The sequence below is a fragment of the Propithecus coquereli genome, unplaced genomic scaffold (assembly GCF_000956105.1).
Source record: "Propithecus coquereli isolate 6110/MARCELLA unplaced genomic scaffold, Pcoq_1.0 Scaffold59, whole genome shotgun sequence".
In the NCBI taxonomy this organism is placed as follows: domain Eukaryota; kingdom Metazoa; phylum Chordata; class Mammalia; order Primates; family Indriidae; genus Propithecus; species Propithecus coquereli.
This window is the reverse complement of record NW_012151840.1, coordinates 1041055-1056291: the sequence shown is the minus strand read 5'-3', so window position 1 is coordinate 1056291 and position 15237 is coordinate 1041055. Positions and strand designations below refer to the sequence as shown.

Sequence of the window (15237 nt, the reverse complement as noted above, 5' to 3'; positions counted from 1 at the left end):
GCTGGTGGGAGAAAAAGTACTTCCCACTCCTTTGCCCCAGGAAATATCAATGACCTCCACATTCCCTGGTCCACTTCCTGAGCAAGCCCAAGTTCGGCTCTGTTTAAGCCCCACCCCCCCACCCCCCAACCCAACCCCAGTGTGCAGTGCAGATCAACCAACAATTTACTGGTGGAATGGCAATCAAAGGAAACAGTTAAACACCAAACAATTTCTTAAAGCCAAAAAACATTATTCATGGAGTTGAACATTTTCCGAGTGTGTGTTTTTTCAAGTGTAAAAGCAGTGACTTTTTCAAACAGAAGCAGCATCTAGGAATTAATTCTGGCACTTGGGTTCTAGGGGGTTACAGGTATGCATCATGGATTTTTCTCTCTCTCTTATTTTAAAGGCCTCGTGTTTCTATTCCTGAGTTCATACCAACACCGCTGGCCCTCCCCTCTAGCAGACAGTGGGTGGCCAGCCAGCCTCCCTGGTTAGATCAGGCAACACCAAGCAGAGAACCCTCCCCTACCTGCTGGGCTTGCTTCTCTGATTCAGAGGTAAGTCGAGGTGCAGAGAAAGAAACTGACAAAAACACAACCACCAAAGGCAGCCTGAAAGAGGAGCCCTTTGCAGCCTGACCAAAGCCTGAGTTGCTAGGGACCACTCTCGCAGTCCCTTTCTTGAAGAAAGACAAGTCACTCATGGAATCTGAATCAAATAGGGGAGGATGCTTGTCAAGAAATAATACCTTGGACTCAAGTCATACCAGGCTATCGACTGTCTCACTCACCTGCTCTAACCTTTTCTGAGCCCCTCTCTCATGTAAGCACTACAGTCTAAAGAAGAAAAAACACCCCCCACCATTAAAAGACAACCGTCAAATGGTACTCAGTATATAGAGTTCGCTTAAGCTAAGGTGGAGTCAGGGAGTTCTCCAATTCCTAGACACCATCCCTGTGCCACCCCTTGCTCCCATCAGATACTGAGTTATTTCTTCTCTCCCTGCTGCCCTGCGGATCTGAGCCACAGTCAAGTATCTACACACACTACATAGGCACACACAGGAAGTGAGCTGCTGTTTCTCTCTTCCCCTAGTCCAAGATCAATACTTTCCTGTTCCTTTGAAGTTGCTGAAAGGGAACTTCCCATAAAGAAACAATTCCTCACTGCCTGTAAACTGGAGTCTCATCTAGGACAGTCAATTGAGCATGACATGAGAATCAGAACGATCCAGGCAAATGGGTATTAGCAAGAATCGCAACACCACGAGACAGACACCAACTTTTTCATTCACACCAGGCTTTGGGCATCTGGTTGCTTTGTGTGTCTTCTTTCCACCTCTTTCTTCAGTCTCAACAAACATCCACTTGTACCCCCAGCTACCTTCTGCATTGCCAGGTACCATCTGCCCTTAACTCCCATAATCCTGCCTTTTTGTTACCCATCCCAACACCAAGAGGGAATGACTAAATATCAGCTAGAAATTTAACCATGTCTCAACATTCCTGGATTTTCTGAAAAGCTGTCCGTGCCCTTTTACAGGTTTATGCTGACAGACCCGTATCATCTTAAAGTGTGTCCATAGTTAAGGCTTGACTTAAGAAAATAAAAGAATCAGACATAATGGAAAGACATCTTCAACAATGTTGTCATGCCTCTCAGTGAACTTGCTCACAGTCACACTTTGGTTTGGCTCCCCAAACCCACAATGGAAAAGGAAAAATGAAGATTTTTTTGTTTTGTTTTTAAAGGCATTGGGTTCCTTCCTCCTGCCCTCTTCTTTCTTCCCTGAACAAGAGTTTACAACTCCTCATGGCTTCTTAATAGGTGAAGTAGGTGAAAAGTCCAAGAAACTCACAGCAGGGCTTCCTGTCTCAACCATGCGGCTGAGAGGTGGCCAGCTCCTGTGCCTTCCCAGCCCCACTCTAACTGGCAGTACGCTCCTGTTTCCTGAAAACATTTTTTTTTAAAACAGAAAAGAAAAAATGCCAAACAACAAGAAAAAAGGAAAAAAGAGAAAGAGCAACATCTGAACGACCCCCACCCCCACCCCAGTAAGACTGAGATTATCTTATTCCTCCCCTGAAATAATTATAAAGAAACATTTCAGGCAAAATACTTATTATCAATGATCTCTCACTGCTCAACCTCCCAATCATGCCCTTTTCCCTTTTATGTATATCTCTTGGAGCATAATAAACTCATTAATGGCTTTCCATATATAAATACAATAGAAAAGAAAGAAGTCTGGAACCTGAACTATCATGGGACCAAAAAGTATCTTGGCCCTTTAGGAGTCTGTTTGTCAGAAAGTGTAAGCCTCAACAGGAAAGAGGCTCCTTCTCCTTTCAGTTCAATACCCTCCCTGTGTCCTACTCACCAGGAAAAAAAAAGTGTTCATATCCCACCTAATTTACAACAGAAGATACCCGATCCCATCCCCAAAACATAAAAATAACAAGTCTATGCCCCTAGAATGATCAGCCCGGTCTAACTCCCTCCCCCCCACCCTGAAATCTTGCTACATAAATACATGTATGTATTTGATTATAGTATAAACAGCTCCAAATCCACTTCCAGTTCTAAGCATCAGCAGCTGCTGTCGCCAAGCCCCGGGGTCCTGACCCGTTCCAGAGGAACTTGCCATTCTTGCTCAGCTCTCGGGCCTCAGGGTCATCATTCCAGCGCCGCTTCAACCGAAGCTTGGGGGGCATCAGGGCATCTTCCTTCTTCTCAGGTGCACTGGGCTCTTTGCCAGACCTGTCCTCGCTGTCTTCAGTCACCTCCAGGGGTTCTTCGCTTGGGCTGCTAATGGGCACAGGCGGCCAGATGGGCGGTGCAGTGGGGCGGGCAAAGATGGTGCCTTTTCCTTCTTCTATGGTCCTGCTCGGCACAGTGCCCCCCTCTTCTTGAGCGTGCTCCTCCTTCTCTCGTGCCGACTGCCTGAGGCTCTCCGGATCCTTTTCGGAGGCAGGCTCCACTTTAATTCTTGGAGGGACAGGAGCCATGGTAGGTGCGGCAACAGGTGCCGATTCCTCATTGCTCTCGACCCTCTCCCGGTTCTTCCGCCCAACCGGTGGGGGCTGCAGCTTGATAGAAAACTGAGCTGACTCCTCAGGATGCATTTGGCACTGCAGTGGCGGGACCATGAGCCCTGGGTAACGGGGAAAAGTCCGAGGACTCAGATGGTAGTTGAACACAGAACAGGCTTGAGAATGAAGGTAGTGTTTCATTTCCTCAGGGTTGAAGGAGAAGCAACTGCTGCTGGTGAAGGGGCTCAGGCCTGGTGATGGGCTATAGGAGAAGATGGTGGGCGTCAGGGAGAGGGCTGGCGAAATGGGGACATTAAGGACACCTCCACGGCCAGGGATTGGAGAGACAGCGAAGGGACTGTGGGGGTCAGGGTACATCCCCGGCCTGGTGAACAGAGGAAGCATTATGTCAGGCTTGCGTTTCTGATGGCCGATCCCTCCGCCACTGACAGCGTTCCGGGAGGATATGTGATCCATACCCCGGTGCCAGTCAGTGGCTGAGCCATCCTCTAGCTCTGAAAGCTCCGCCTTCCTATCAGTGCCATTACTGGACTCCTGGCTAGTAGTTAGGGAACTAGCAGAGAACCGCCCCGGCTGCATATCACTGGTTGGAGAATGGGTGTCCAGAGGTGGGAAATGGAACCGGGAAGAGGCTGTTGGCACTGGTGGCGCACTCTGAGGAACCACACCTGTGATGGTGGAAAAGACGAAAGACTACGTTAGAGGTCTGGTCATTTATTATCACTACTTTTACTTATGCTAAAGTACAAAATGTTTAGTATCAACAGGAAACAAACATTCCAACTGGACTAAATCCCACAGTTCTCCATTTTCCTAGTAACTGCTGCTCAGCTGCTTCAACTCAATTTAGCTGCCATCTTTCTCTAGCCTCTAACTTTACTTTCTTGACAATATTCCTTACTGTCTGAAATATCATTTCCTTGCTTATCTATATTCTAAAACATAAACTCCACAAGGCAGGGACTTCCTATTATTCACAATGGTATTCCCAGCAGTTCAGAGCTTAACAGTTAGTAGGTGCTCAATAAATATTGTTGAATGAATGAATGGTACAAGCGCCTTCTCCTCTGCAATTTTAAATACTACGTACCTATCACCTGTCTCAATTTTCAGTTTTGCAAAGTCTTTTCTTATTTTCATTCACTGTGCTAACCACATCAACTTTACAGGCTCCCAAGTTCTCAACTTCCCCTGAAGGTCCTTCTGATAAAGAAGGCATGGGAAAGGTATTTCATCTGAGGCCTCAGGGACCCTGTGAGTTTCCTGGGAGGTGTCAGCAGCATGTATGCCGATGATACATGTCAAGAGGGCTCTTTATGCCCTAAGGCAGAGATGAGAAGGGAGAAGGAAAAAACAGAGAAGAACAGGAAAAACTAAAATAAGAAAGTATGATGATCTAGAAGAGGAAATAAAAAAGGTGCATAGGATAGAGTGTGGTTAGAAATTGGTCCCAAATAGCTCTCATCTTCTATTCTTGGTATAACAGAGTCATCCTCTGATATGATTTTGTAGTCTACTGGTATGTGCAAGATTGTAGCTTTCTAGGTACATGTGACTGAGTAACACTGTGCCAGAGCGGCACTTCCCAAACTGATGTTCCATAGAAAATTGCTCTGCAGGACTTTTTTTTTCTTTTGAAGCCACTGATTTAATCTTACAATTAGGAAAAACAGATGGATGACCTTGCAAATGATTTGAGTAGAGCCAAGAGGATCCCAGGCCAAAAGTATCTCTTCTACTGGCTTATTACAGTAGCTAAAATTCCACCCTCTTTTATTCTTTTGGATCTTAACTTTTTCTTAAGAGCACATCTACTCAAAAGCAAAAAACCACTTCTATGTATTCTGAAGGACAGAATAAGTTTAAGTATAATGTGCAGGGGAAGAGAAAAGTCCTGTTTCTTAAGCAGTTCAGAAATGCTTGATTAAATCAATTAAAATAAATGAATGGGTAAGAAACAACTAGGGGATATTTCAGTCTTTACACATGCTAAAGTATACTGTACATCTATAAGAAGGAGACATAATCATTAATAGCATTTTCCAAATGCATTTAGTTGGAGCAAAGGAAGGTGAGACTGGGAGCACTGGTGGCAAGGTAGCATTCTGGCCCCATACCTCTGACTAACTAGAGTAGCCTTACTTTTTATATATGAAGATAGCAAATTTAAGATTTTGTTTAAAAAGAAAAGTTTGTGGTTAAAAAAGAAAAGTATGAGGCTGGGCGCAGTATCTCACGTCTGTAATCCTAGCACTATGGGAGGCCGAGGCAGGAGGATTGCTTGAGGTCAGGAGTTCGAGACCACCCTGACCAGAGTGAGACCCCGTCTCTACTAAACAAATAGGAAAAAAATTAGCCAGTCAACTAAAAATAGAAACAAAATAATTAGCCGGGTGTGGTGGCACACGCCTGTAGTCCCAGCTACTTGGGAGGCTGAGGCAGGAGATCACTTGAGCCCTGGAGTTTGAGGTTGCTGTGAGCTAGGGTGATGCCATGGAACTCACTCTAGCTAGCCTAGGCAACAAAGTGAGACTGTCTCAAAAAAAAAAAAAAAAAAAAAAAAAAAAAAAAAAAAAAAAAAAAAAAAAAAAAAAAAAGAAAGCACGAATTGCTTTGGAAGATGATCACCTCCATGAAGCTACCATGAAATTTGAGTAGTAGGGTTGGAAAATCTGGGTCTGAATCTCAGTTCTGGCACGTTCTACCTTGTAGCCTAGTACAAGTAACAAACTGGAATCTTTGACCCCTTCTGGCAAAATGGAAATAATAAGGTCTTTGCATAGGTTTAAATCCTGGTCATATCACTCATTAGTTGTGTGCCTCTGGACAACTTACCTCTCTGTGCCCCAGTTTCCTTATCTGTAAAAATAGGTAAGAATAGGACCAATCCTAATGTTATGAGGAGTAAAAGAGTTAACATTTGTAAAGCCCTTAGAATAGTACTGGTACATAGCAAATTGCATGTGGCTGTTAAAAAAAAAAAATTTTTTTTTATTTGATAATAATCATGGTTCAAAATCAAAACTTAAAAAGACATGTATCATTCAAATATGGACCATATGATATATAATAGTATTACACTATTGTGTGCTGAACTTTTTGGGTGTGATAATGTTACTGTGGTTATGGAGGAGAATGTCCTTGTTCCTGAGAAATACAAGCTGAAGTACACAGGGGTGAAATGTCATGATGTCTGCAACTTAATCTCAAAAGATTTAAAAAGTACATATAAATAGAAAGAGATAAAGCAAATGTGGCAACAATATTAACCACTAGTGAATCTAGATAAAGGATATACGGGTGTTCACTAGTTTTTTTCTCCCAATTTTTCTGTAGGTTTGAAGTTTTCCAAAATAAAAGTAAAAAACCAGGGTAGGGGTGGGTGGCAGTAGGGAGGCATAGACTGAGATGCCTGAAGTCCATCCTTGATCTGATCTGTCCTGCCCTCATCCCTTAACAGGTAACTGTTTTTACTAGTATCTTTTGTATCTTTCCAGTGTTTCTTATGCAAATACAAGGAAATATTAAGATATATTTAGTGTATTTTATAGGATGTTTTTAATGATAAAAATGAAATACTGTACATACAAGTACTTTCAATATTGCCTAAATGTTAAGTACCCTAAATTGTTAACAGTGAGTAGGATTATGGGGAATGGGGAAAAAAATATTTACCTTTTTACTCTATAAACCTCTTTATTATTTGGTTATGTTACAATCAACCACGTATTGCCTTATTTTAAAAAATACACAGACCAGAATAGCCCAACTCTACGACCCTACCTCTTGTGGAAACGATCTCTTTGGCCTCCAGGATCTAAATCCACATACCTCTACTTCTTAGAGCACTTATCACACTTCACATTGTATCAAACCTAGTATATCTTATCTCTCTTGCTAAACCTTAAGTTCCTTGAGGGAAAGAACTCCCCATAATTTTTTTTTTTTTGGTCTTTAGAGCTTAACACATTATCTGTTGGACAAATGAATGAATCCCAATCCAGAAGAGAAATGTATGATCTATTAAATAAGAGCTGGATTTCAATAGCTCAATCTCTCAGGAATTCTCTCCTAAGAAACTTCAACGGATAACCAGTCAACCCACCCTAATCCGTCTTTAACTTTGTTGTCCTCATCCTTAATTTTTTTTTTTTGGGAGAGTCTCACTTTGTTGCCAGGGCTAGAGTGCCATGGTGTTAGCCTAGCTTACAGCAACCTCAAACTCCTGGGCTCAAGTGATCTCCCTGCCTCAGCCTCCCAAGTAGCTGGGACTACAGGCACGTACCACAACACCTAATTTTTCTATTTTTAGTAGAGACAGGGTCTCACTCTTGCTCAGGCTGGCCTCGAACTCCTGACCTCAAGGGATTCTCCTGTCTCACCTCCCAGAGTAGATTATAGGTATGAGCCACTGCGCCTGGCCCTCATCTTTAATTTTATCATTTGTAAAATGTGGATATCAAGACATACATTTTATGGGCTAGAAGAGTTGAATAATTCACAAAACCACTAAGCAAAAGTACCTCCATTAAGTACATGTTCAATAAATGTTACATTCCTTTGTCATCACAAAGTTAACCTTAAACAACGTTTGGCCTATTTGGGTAAAAGTTCTCTATAAACTAATGACTCCAGTTCTTTACAGTTGTGTCTAGGGGATGTGAGCAACCAAAAAGTATGCCTAAAAGAAATGTACACAGGGAAGGAGCAAGGGTGAGAAATAGAGGAAACAAGATTCCAGTGGCTAGAACAGGTTTGATTTCCTAACGCCTCTCCCTCAGGCACAAGGAAAGAAAACAGGTTGTAATTAGAGAGATGCATTCCAATACCACTTTTTTTTTTTAAATGCATGCCCCAGGGACAGGAGGGAGTGGTTACAGAAAGAGAGATGGAACTGTAATGATAGCACAGTCAAGCTAAAACTGCCCTAACTTGTTGTGTGCGGTAATTACATATCTGCAATGGATCTCAACATTATATTCTCTCAGCCACACCCCCGCTCTAATTTTTCAGGTTTCATCCATTTTTCTCTGAGAAGTTGTATTAGTGCAGAACTGCGATCAGCTCTCTTTGCCTTAACATACAAGGCCAAAAAGAGAGTACCGATGGCCTGGTCAGAAAATAGTTAAATACAAACTATAGTAGTCTTCCCTTATTCGAGGCGTCGGTTTTGCTTTCCACTGTTTTAGTTACCCTCAGAGGTCTGAAAATACGTAAGCATAGTAAAATAAGATATTTTGAGAAAGAAAGAGACCACATTCACATAACTTTTATTATGGTATATTGCTATAACTGTTCTATTTTATTACTAGTTATTGTTAATCTCACTGTGCCTAATTATAAATTAAACTTTATCACAGGTACGTATGTATAGAAAAAAAACATAGTATATATGGAGTAAGGTACTATCTGTGGTTTGAGGATCCAGTGAGGGTCTTCGAACACATATCCCAAAGATGAAGAAGGTCTTTATTTTTTTGGGTAGGGGTATGATTTGCATCTAAAAAATCCCCACAAACAAAAACCACACATAACAGCAACAAAATCTTTTAAGAGTCTGCCTTCTGCATCAAGAGAAAAGCTTCAAACTTCTATGAGGAGCTGTGATGGAAAGCTATAAAGCTGAGAGCCAAGAGGGGAAGCCCTGTTGCACTTAAAAGGAGAGAAGGTCAAGTAACCCCAGAGTCTTGTTCTCTGAGGATTTGCTGGTGCAGATCAAAGACACTGCTTCTCAGTGCAAACATATAAACCTCCCCTTCTCTGATCAAGGATGCTGTGGTTTTGATGATATTCACTTGATAAGGGAGAGCTTGGTAGTTTCATAGAAAATCGGAAGTGTTTGTAGAAACAGGTTCCCATCTATGAAAGAGCTATTGGGCAGGGTGTTAAAACTGAGTCCTGAACTTAAAGATTAACACAAACCTATGAAATATCATTCCTAAACAGGATAGTGTGATAATATCTAGGAGATTACAAATAATACTCAGAAAAAGGAACCAAACAAATAAACCAAACAAATCTATCTTGATACCGCATAGCCTAGTACTCTTTATGAGATGAATGAGAAGACTTGAATAAGAACACTGAGGCAATCTAAGGGATCATATTACTTTAGTGTTTCTGAAATCTCCTTAAACAAGCCATGTCTTAGATTTGGGTTTTAAAAATCCTTTTCAACTCAAAAGTCATTCCCCACCAAGAGAGTTTGCATCTTACCACTTGACCGAATGTTGATGAATGGGTAGTTGGGCATCACCAGCTTGTTGAAGTTAAATTTATAAGTAAACCTTTTCCCTTTTGTTTTATGCAGGATCCTCTTGTTGTAATAGTATCTGTATAAAAAAAAAAAGGAATACATGTCAATTTATCCTGTAGCTATTGACAGCTCTTCATATACTTAGGTAACCACTAAGACCAACAATTCTTGCTCTAAGTATTACTTACAAACATCACTACCATTCTTTTGCAGCCTGGCCCTCAGGTTAGAGCTGGGAGATCTAACAGCTTACATTTCTCATTCAATTTTCAACTAAGCTCCAGTCTTTGGCTAGAGCTTTACAAAAACCACCTCACTTTAAGATTCTGAACACCTATCCCAACCCCGATCACCCTTCTTCTTCATCTGTCTACAATTTCAATTCTATCGTTCATTTCCTTCTTGTTCCACTATATGTCACTGCCTACTTTCTCTTTTCTGTCTTGCCTAGGTAGGAGTAGACAAATCTCTTGGGAGCCCTGATGTGGTTCCTCTGGAGGCATAGACAAAGGAATGTAGGACTGTTTTATGGTGGCAAGTCAAACAATGGCATACACTGATCTGGAAAAGAGCAGCCAGTGTGGCCTCCTTCCCTTTCAAAGAGTCAAAGGACTATGAGAGGCTCCAGCAAAGCTACCGTACAAATTTTACATTCAGGATCACTAAGCGTGAAGAAAGGCAGGAAAACTTCACTGTACCTGAAACCTTTAGCCTTGTATCTATTCAGTAACACAGGTCATAAACTGCCTTCTGGCACCTTGAGGGCTTTATAAAGGGTTATGAAATTTAAAGACTGACAAGGGGAAAAGAGAACCTGAGAAAACTTGCAGTCATCAGTCTTTAGACATGTTGGAGCAACCTATGGACTGACAACTGAGCTCACAGATATAGTTCCTGAATAGATAGGTCAGTGCCATTCAGTGAGCCCTCCCCTTGTGAGCTTGCTTCACGCTTTCCTAGTTTCTTCCAGGGGAGCCCAAAGAACAGAAATTCTAACAGATTCCCAATAGGGAAGTCTAAACGAATCCTCTGGATTATAAATGAGCTCTAATCCATGTTTCACCATACACTCTCGCCCACTACAGAGCAAAATCGGCTGTCTGTCAGAATCCAGTGCCAGCCACATTGGAATTCCCTCCTACATATAACCAAAGATATGCCTTTTCTCCTCCTGTGCCTGTGCTACTCAGATTCAACAGCTCTTCTACTCCCACTTTAAAGCCACACATTATTCACTAAGATAGTGTAGTCTCTTATCACCTGATACCCTTTTCATCTAACATTCACTGAACTGCTTAGTCTCCTTCCAATCTATTAACACCACAGATTTGGGAATACTTTCCCTTACCTGAGGGCCCGGCTCAGCTTGTCATAATTCATCTGTGGTTTGCATTTCCTGCGGCCCCAGAGGCGGGCCACCTCATCTGGATCCTTGATGACAAACTCCCCGTACTCTCCCTGCTGCCAGGCGATGACATGGCGGAACTCTTCCTTCTGCAGCAGCTCCAGGATGAAGTGCCACAGCTGGATCTGCCGGGAGCCCGGAGATGACTCTGTTTTGTAGGCCCAGTCAGGAAACTGATAGCCTTTAATGTGAAAAGGGCAAGATCAAGGTAGTCAGGAGCTAGGTACATGCATACCAGCACCCCCATCTCTACATTCCATTGGTCAGAAACTCTAAAGTGCTCTGCAAACATGCCATAAACACCCTTTCAGTCAGCTTGGACTAACCCCAGCAGGGGAGAGGAAAGCAGGGAAGTTACCTATCCCTGTAGCAATCATTAAATCTAACAGAGTTGGGCAGCAGCACCCAGGTGTCCTAATCTCTTACCCTTTCATACATTACTAAATCACACACCTACTTTCTATGAGGGCATGAAAGTTCCAAAGCAAAAAAACAAGAAAGAGTAACCAATGTTTCAGGAAAATACAGCTGAAAACTCTTTACCCCCAAAGTTGGAACTGTGTCTCTAACAGGGAAGAGACTAAAGCTTGGGATGTGGGTGTGGTGACCAGACATGTTAAATATACATCTGCAGGAAACAAGCCTACAACTGTCCCCGCAGTATCCACCGTCAGTCATGGTCAGGCATTTGAGAACAGAGCACAAGTGAAGAGAACAGGAATCACTGAGGGACACTGCAGGTACATCAGAGATGATCAGCTTTTGCTCACCTCCACCTCCTTCTGGCTTTTCCACGATGCTACAGCCTGCTTTCATTTTCACCCTCCTGCTGAGAGACACAAGCCACACAATTACTTTAAGATGCTATTTATTTATTATCCTCCCAAGGTTTTCTAGCGCAGCCTTTTCTCAAACTTCCTTTCCCTGTCTTTCCTTCCTCATGCAACCCTCTTTCTTTCAAACATGTCACCTCCAAACTGCTAATCCCTAAGTCATCAAATGATGGGCCTCAGGTCATCAGCTTCAAAAGCCGTAATTATCTCTCACCTGACTTTAAACCACAGAGCGTAAACACTGTCTTTAATATTTGCTTTCTTCCTCCTGACCAACCCTTCGAATGTTTAAAAAAAAAAAAAAGACGGGTACAGTGAAACGGGTCCAAAAAGGCAGCCAAAACAAGTCAAACAGTTTGTCTTCTATTACTAGACAAGCCCAGATGCCAAGATACACAAGCCTGAGTTCACCCAGATGTACCAGCTTAAAAGGTGAAAAAAATCTAAATCCATCTGATTTCCACTCAAGAATGAACATCTGATTTTGATTTATTTTACTGAATTATGTGAGATGGGAGAAGGAAAACTCCTCCCAGTCAGAAACTGCCCCCTCCCCCTTGAAAAATACCCTGGGATACAGGAAGTAAACACACCATATGTGCAGTTACTCAATACAAGAAACGCGCGAACACACACACACTTTCAAAGGTCTTTTTGAGAAAAATTTTACATTTTCTTCCTTTAACAGGAAGGGAAAAAGAGCAAGCATTTCTGAGGACCTTCTGGCCAACGAGTGGAGGGAGTCTTGCTGAGATCTAAATTCATTCCATCCAGATTTACAGTTCCTCAATAAATTTCCTGTTCCTAGCAGCAGGCAGCTTTGAGTCAGTCAATTCTTTAGAAAAAAGGAGCGAGAGGTGAGACTGCCAGAGGGACATGGGGGCGGGAGAGGGCAGATCTACCCTCATTGTTCTTCAGTGTAGATGACAGGCCCTTAGCACCCACATTGCCAGAAGTCTGGAGGGAATGTAGGTGCCTCAGTGGCCCCAGGGTGGGGACAAATTCCTAATCTTGTAAATTTCTTCTAACCTAAGATTCCTCTAGATCCTTTAAATTTTTTTCTCACTATACACATTAAGGAAACCAGCAAGTTTCAGTCTATAAAGCCACCAGAGGCCGAGAACAAGATAAATACGGTAAAGGAAGGAAAAAAACAAACAGACAAGGAACGCAGAAATACACAAACAAGATATACAATAACAAGGCACCAGGACTGAGGCAGGAGCTTCCTCTCCTATCCCAGTGACAATGAGGGAGGAAAAACACTAATTTCCCCATGGCTCCAGGAAGCTGCCCTGGACTCTAACTCCTAGACTGCTCTGTCGGATCGCGGGGCCTTTACCCTGCCACAGGAATGCCCTTCAACCAGCACGACTGAGGTCCAAATCCCGTTGCAACGATGACCTGACCAGGAAGACCTCTCTTGACACTCCCGTTCCTCGCTTTTCCCCACAACGCGCCCCCCTTCCTCAGGAGGCGCCTCTGCATGCCTTTCACAAATTCACTACGAAGACACTCCGTCCGAGTGGAGCCACTCGTCTCATCTCTGCAAACCTCAGGTCCCCTGTCCTTCCTCAGATCACGACCATTCCCCAAAAAGTGGGGCATGCACAGTGTGGCGTGCGATCTCCTGAAGCAGCTCCCGGTATCGGCTTCCACAGCCCTCAGAGCCGCCTTTCCACTCGCCTCCTGGCCAGGCTTCCCTTACCCCGTGGCCTCGGGGCTCCGCGGAGCCATCGCACGAACGCTGCCCTGAGTCCCTGTCGCCCCCCAGACACGGGGCCCCCTACCTCCCCCGCCCCCCGCGCTGGGTGAGGCCCGGCTGGGTTGGTACGCAGCCGGGCGAGCCGCCCGGACCCCAGAGACGCCGTCTCCGCCGGGGTCTGGGGTCCGGCCCAGAGGGGCCCTACCGCCACGGCAAGGCCGGGACTCACCTCTCCCCGGCACGGTCAGCCTTCGGTCCGGTCTCCTCCGCGGCGTCTCCGGCTCCTCCTCATCCACCCCAGCAGGAAGTGACCTCCTCGGTTGCTTTCGTCACTTCCATCCTCAGCAGAAAGGGCGGGGAGGAGGAGGCGCCCTCCCGTCGGCTCCCAGCCTCACCTCGCCGCACCCAGCCGCGTCTCCCTCTCCTTTCTCCTTTCAGCAGACGCCGACTTCCTCCCGCACTCCGCCCCCTGCGCGCTCCTCCCGCGGCGCATCCCGCGCATCCGCCCCGACACGGCGCATGCGTCACGCTGCGGGGGCACGTTACGCACGCTCGCGGCGGGCGGGCGGCCAGCCTCGGCTGCTGGGCTTGGGTCCGCCGGACTCTGAGGGGTGACGCGGCACGAGGGGGCGCTGGGCCTCCGCGCGCTTCCTACGCCAGGCCGGCGCTGTGCTGCGGTACCGGGTCCGCGGGGCGAGGTGCTGCGCCGGGGGCGCCCACCTGCCGCGGAAGGGGACCTCGCACTCCCCTTTGCCCCGCGCAGGAAGGACCCAGGACTCCGGGGTACGCCCCCATCTGCAGAGAGGAGGCCCCTGTTTCTGCAAAAACCAGCCCTGGGACCGCCTAGAGAGGGGAACCCTCACAATGGGAAGAGAGGACCCGCAGACTTCAGGCTTCTAAGAAAAGGATCTTTGATAGACGTATAAAAGAAGCTGCGAGGCTTTCTCTAAAGCACATTGCTTTGGCATTTCCTCTCTGTAAAGACTGAGAGTATGACCGCTTCCCTGCTTATCCCTGTCCCTCTGCATTTAGTTTTAATCTGTCTCAATCCAAGCAGTCTGCAAGTCTTCTCCTTAAGTCATTCAAACGTATCTCCCCTTTTTCCTTTTCCTTTTGTCTCTGCTCGAGCAATGACAAATACCTTGTCCAAAGCATTCCCTCCCGCCTTTCTTTTTAGGCTCATTAACGATAAAGGATCTCATAGCATTTCAACTTTATCTCCACCGCCTCCCCGCAACCCCGGTAAATCTGAGTGGTGTCCAGGCCTGGTTTCACTCCAGAGGCAGAAGAAAGGAAGGAGTGGGGATCAGTAAAGGTTAAATAAATTGGAATTAAATAAGTGTGAAGAGGTGAAGGGGGAGATGGGATTGAAAGAGAATTGGAGATCAATTTTAATCAAATGGTTCAAAACTTTGTTTTGTACCATTGCTCTAATAACACCTTCTCAGGCCAGGAGAGGTGACTCACACCTGTAATCCCAGCGCTTTGGTAGGCCTAGGATAGCTTGAGGCCAGGAGTTTGTGACCAGCCTGGGCATCAAGGCAAGACCCCACCTCTACAAAAAATTTAAGGCGTGGTGGCACGCCTGCAGTTCTAGTTACTCTGGAGGCTGAGGCAGGAGGATTGCTTGAGCCCAGGAGTTAGAGTCTTTGCGAGCTATGATGGTGCCACTGCACTCCAGCCTGGTTGACAGAAAAACACCTTTTCATCCCTTCTTCCACTTAGAACATGGAAATATCAACATTAATTGTTACAAAAGTTGGCTTCCCGTTTTGGATACGCTACTAGCCATTCTCTAGCTGTTGATAAATTAATTAAAGGTTGGTCCTCTCTGACCTGAAATTACTTTACCTATTTAAAAGAAAGTCACTAGTGGTGTCTGCCTGTTCTCCCTGGGTAATACCATTGGTTATGTCAGGTCTTTTCTAGTTAGAAAATCCTACTATTTAGGTGCTTAAGATAAGGAACAAAATTTAAGTCATAGAGAGGATTACTGTTAT

General features: G+C 44.7%; 1 protein-coding gene across 3 annotated transcripts; it reads right to left on the bottom strand.

Moving 5' to 3' along the window:
* Nucleotides 1-2155: 2155 nt before the first annotated feature.
* ETV3 (ets variant 3) lies at nucleotides 2156-13741 on the bottom strand. Of its 3 annotated transcripts, none has more exons than XM_012658933.1 (5): nucleotides 13467-13741; nucleotides 11470-11528; nucleotides 10643-10880; nucleotides 9255-9370; nucleotides 2156-3706 (listed from the first exon to the last, which is right to left on the bottom strand). In XM_012658933.1, the coding sequence occupies exons 2-5, from the start codon at nucleotides 11513-11515 to the stop codon at nucleotides 2568-2570; spliced, it is 1539 nt and encodes a 512-aa protein (XP_012514387.1). In that variant the 5' UTR covers nucleotides 11516-11528; nucleotides 13467-13741; the 3' UTR covers nucleotides 2156-2567. The 3 variants fall into 3 exon arrangements, with proteins under 3 accessions (XP_012514387.1, XP_012514389.1, XP_012514390.1); XM_012658935.1 differs by having other exon boundaries at nucleotides 2555-3706; nucleotides 11470-11525; nucleotides 13467-13490; XM_012658936.1 differs by lacking the exon at nucleotides 2156-3706 and having other exon boundaries at nucleotides 8284-9370; nucleotides 13467-13550.
* Between the last annotated feature and the right edge of the window lie 1496 nt (nucleotides 13742-15237).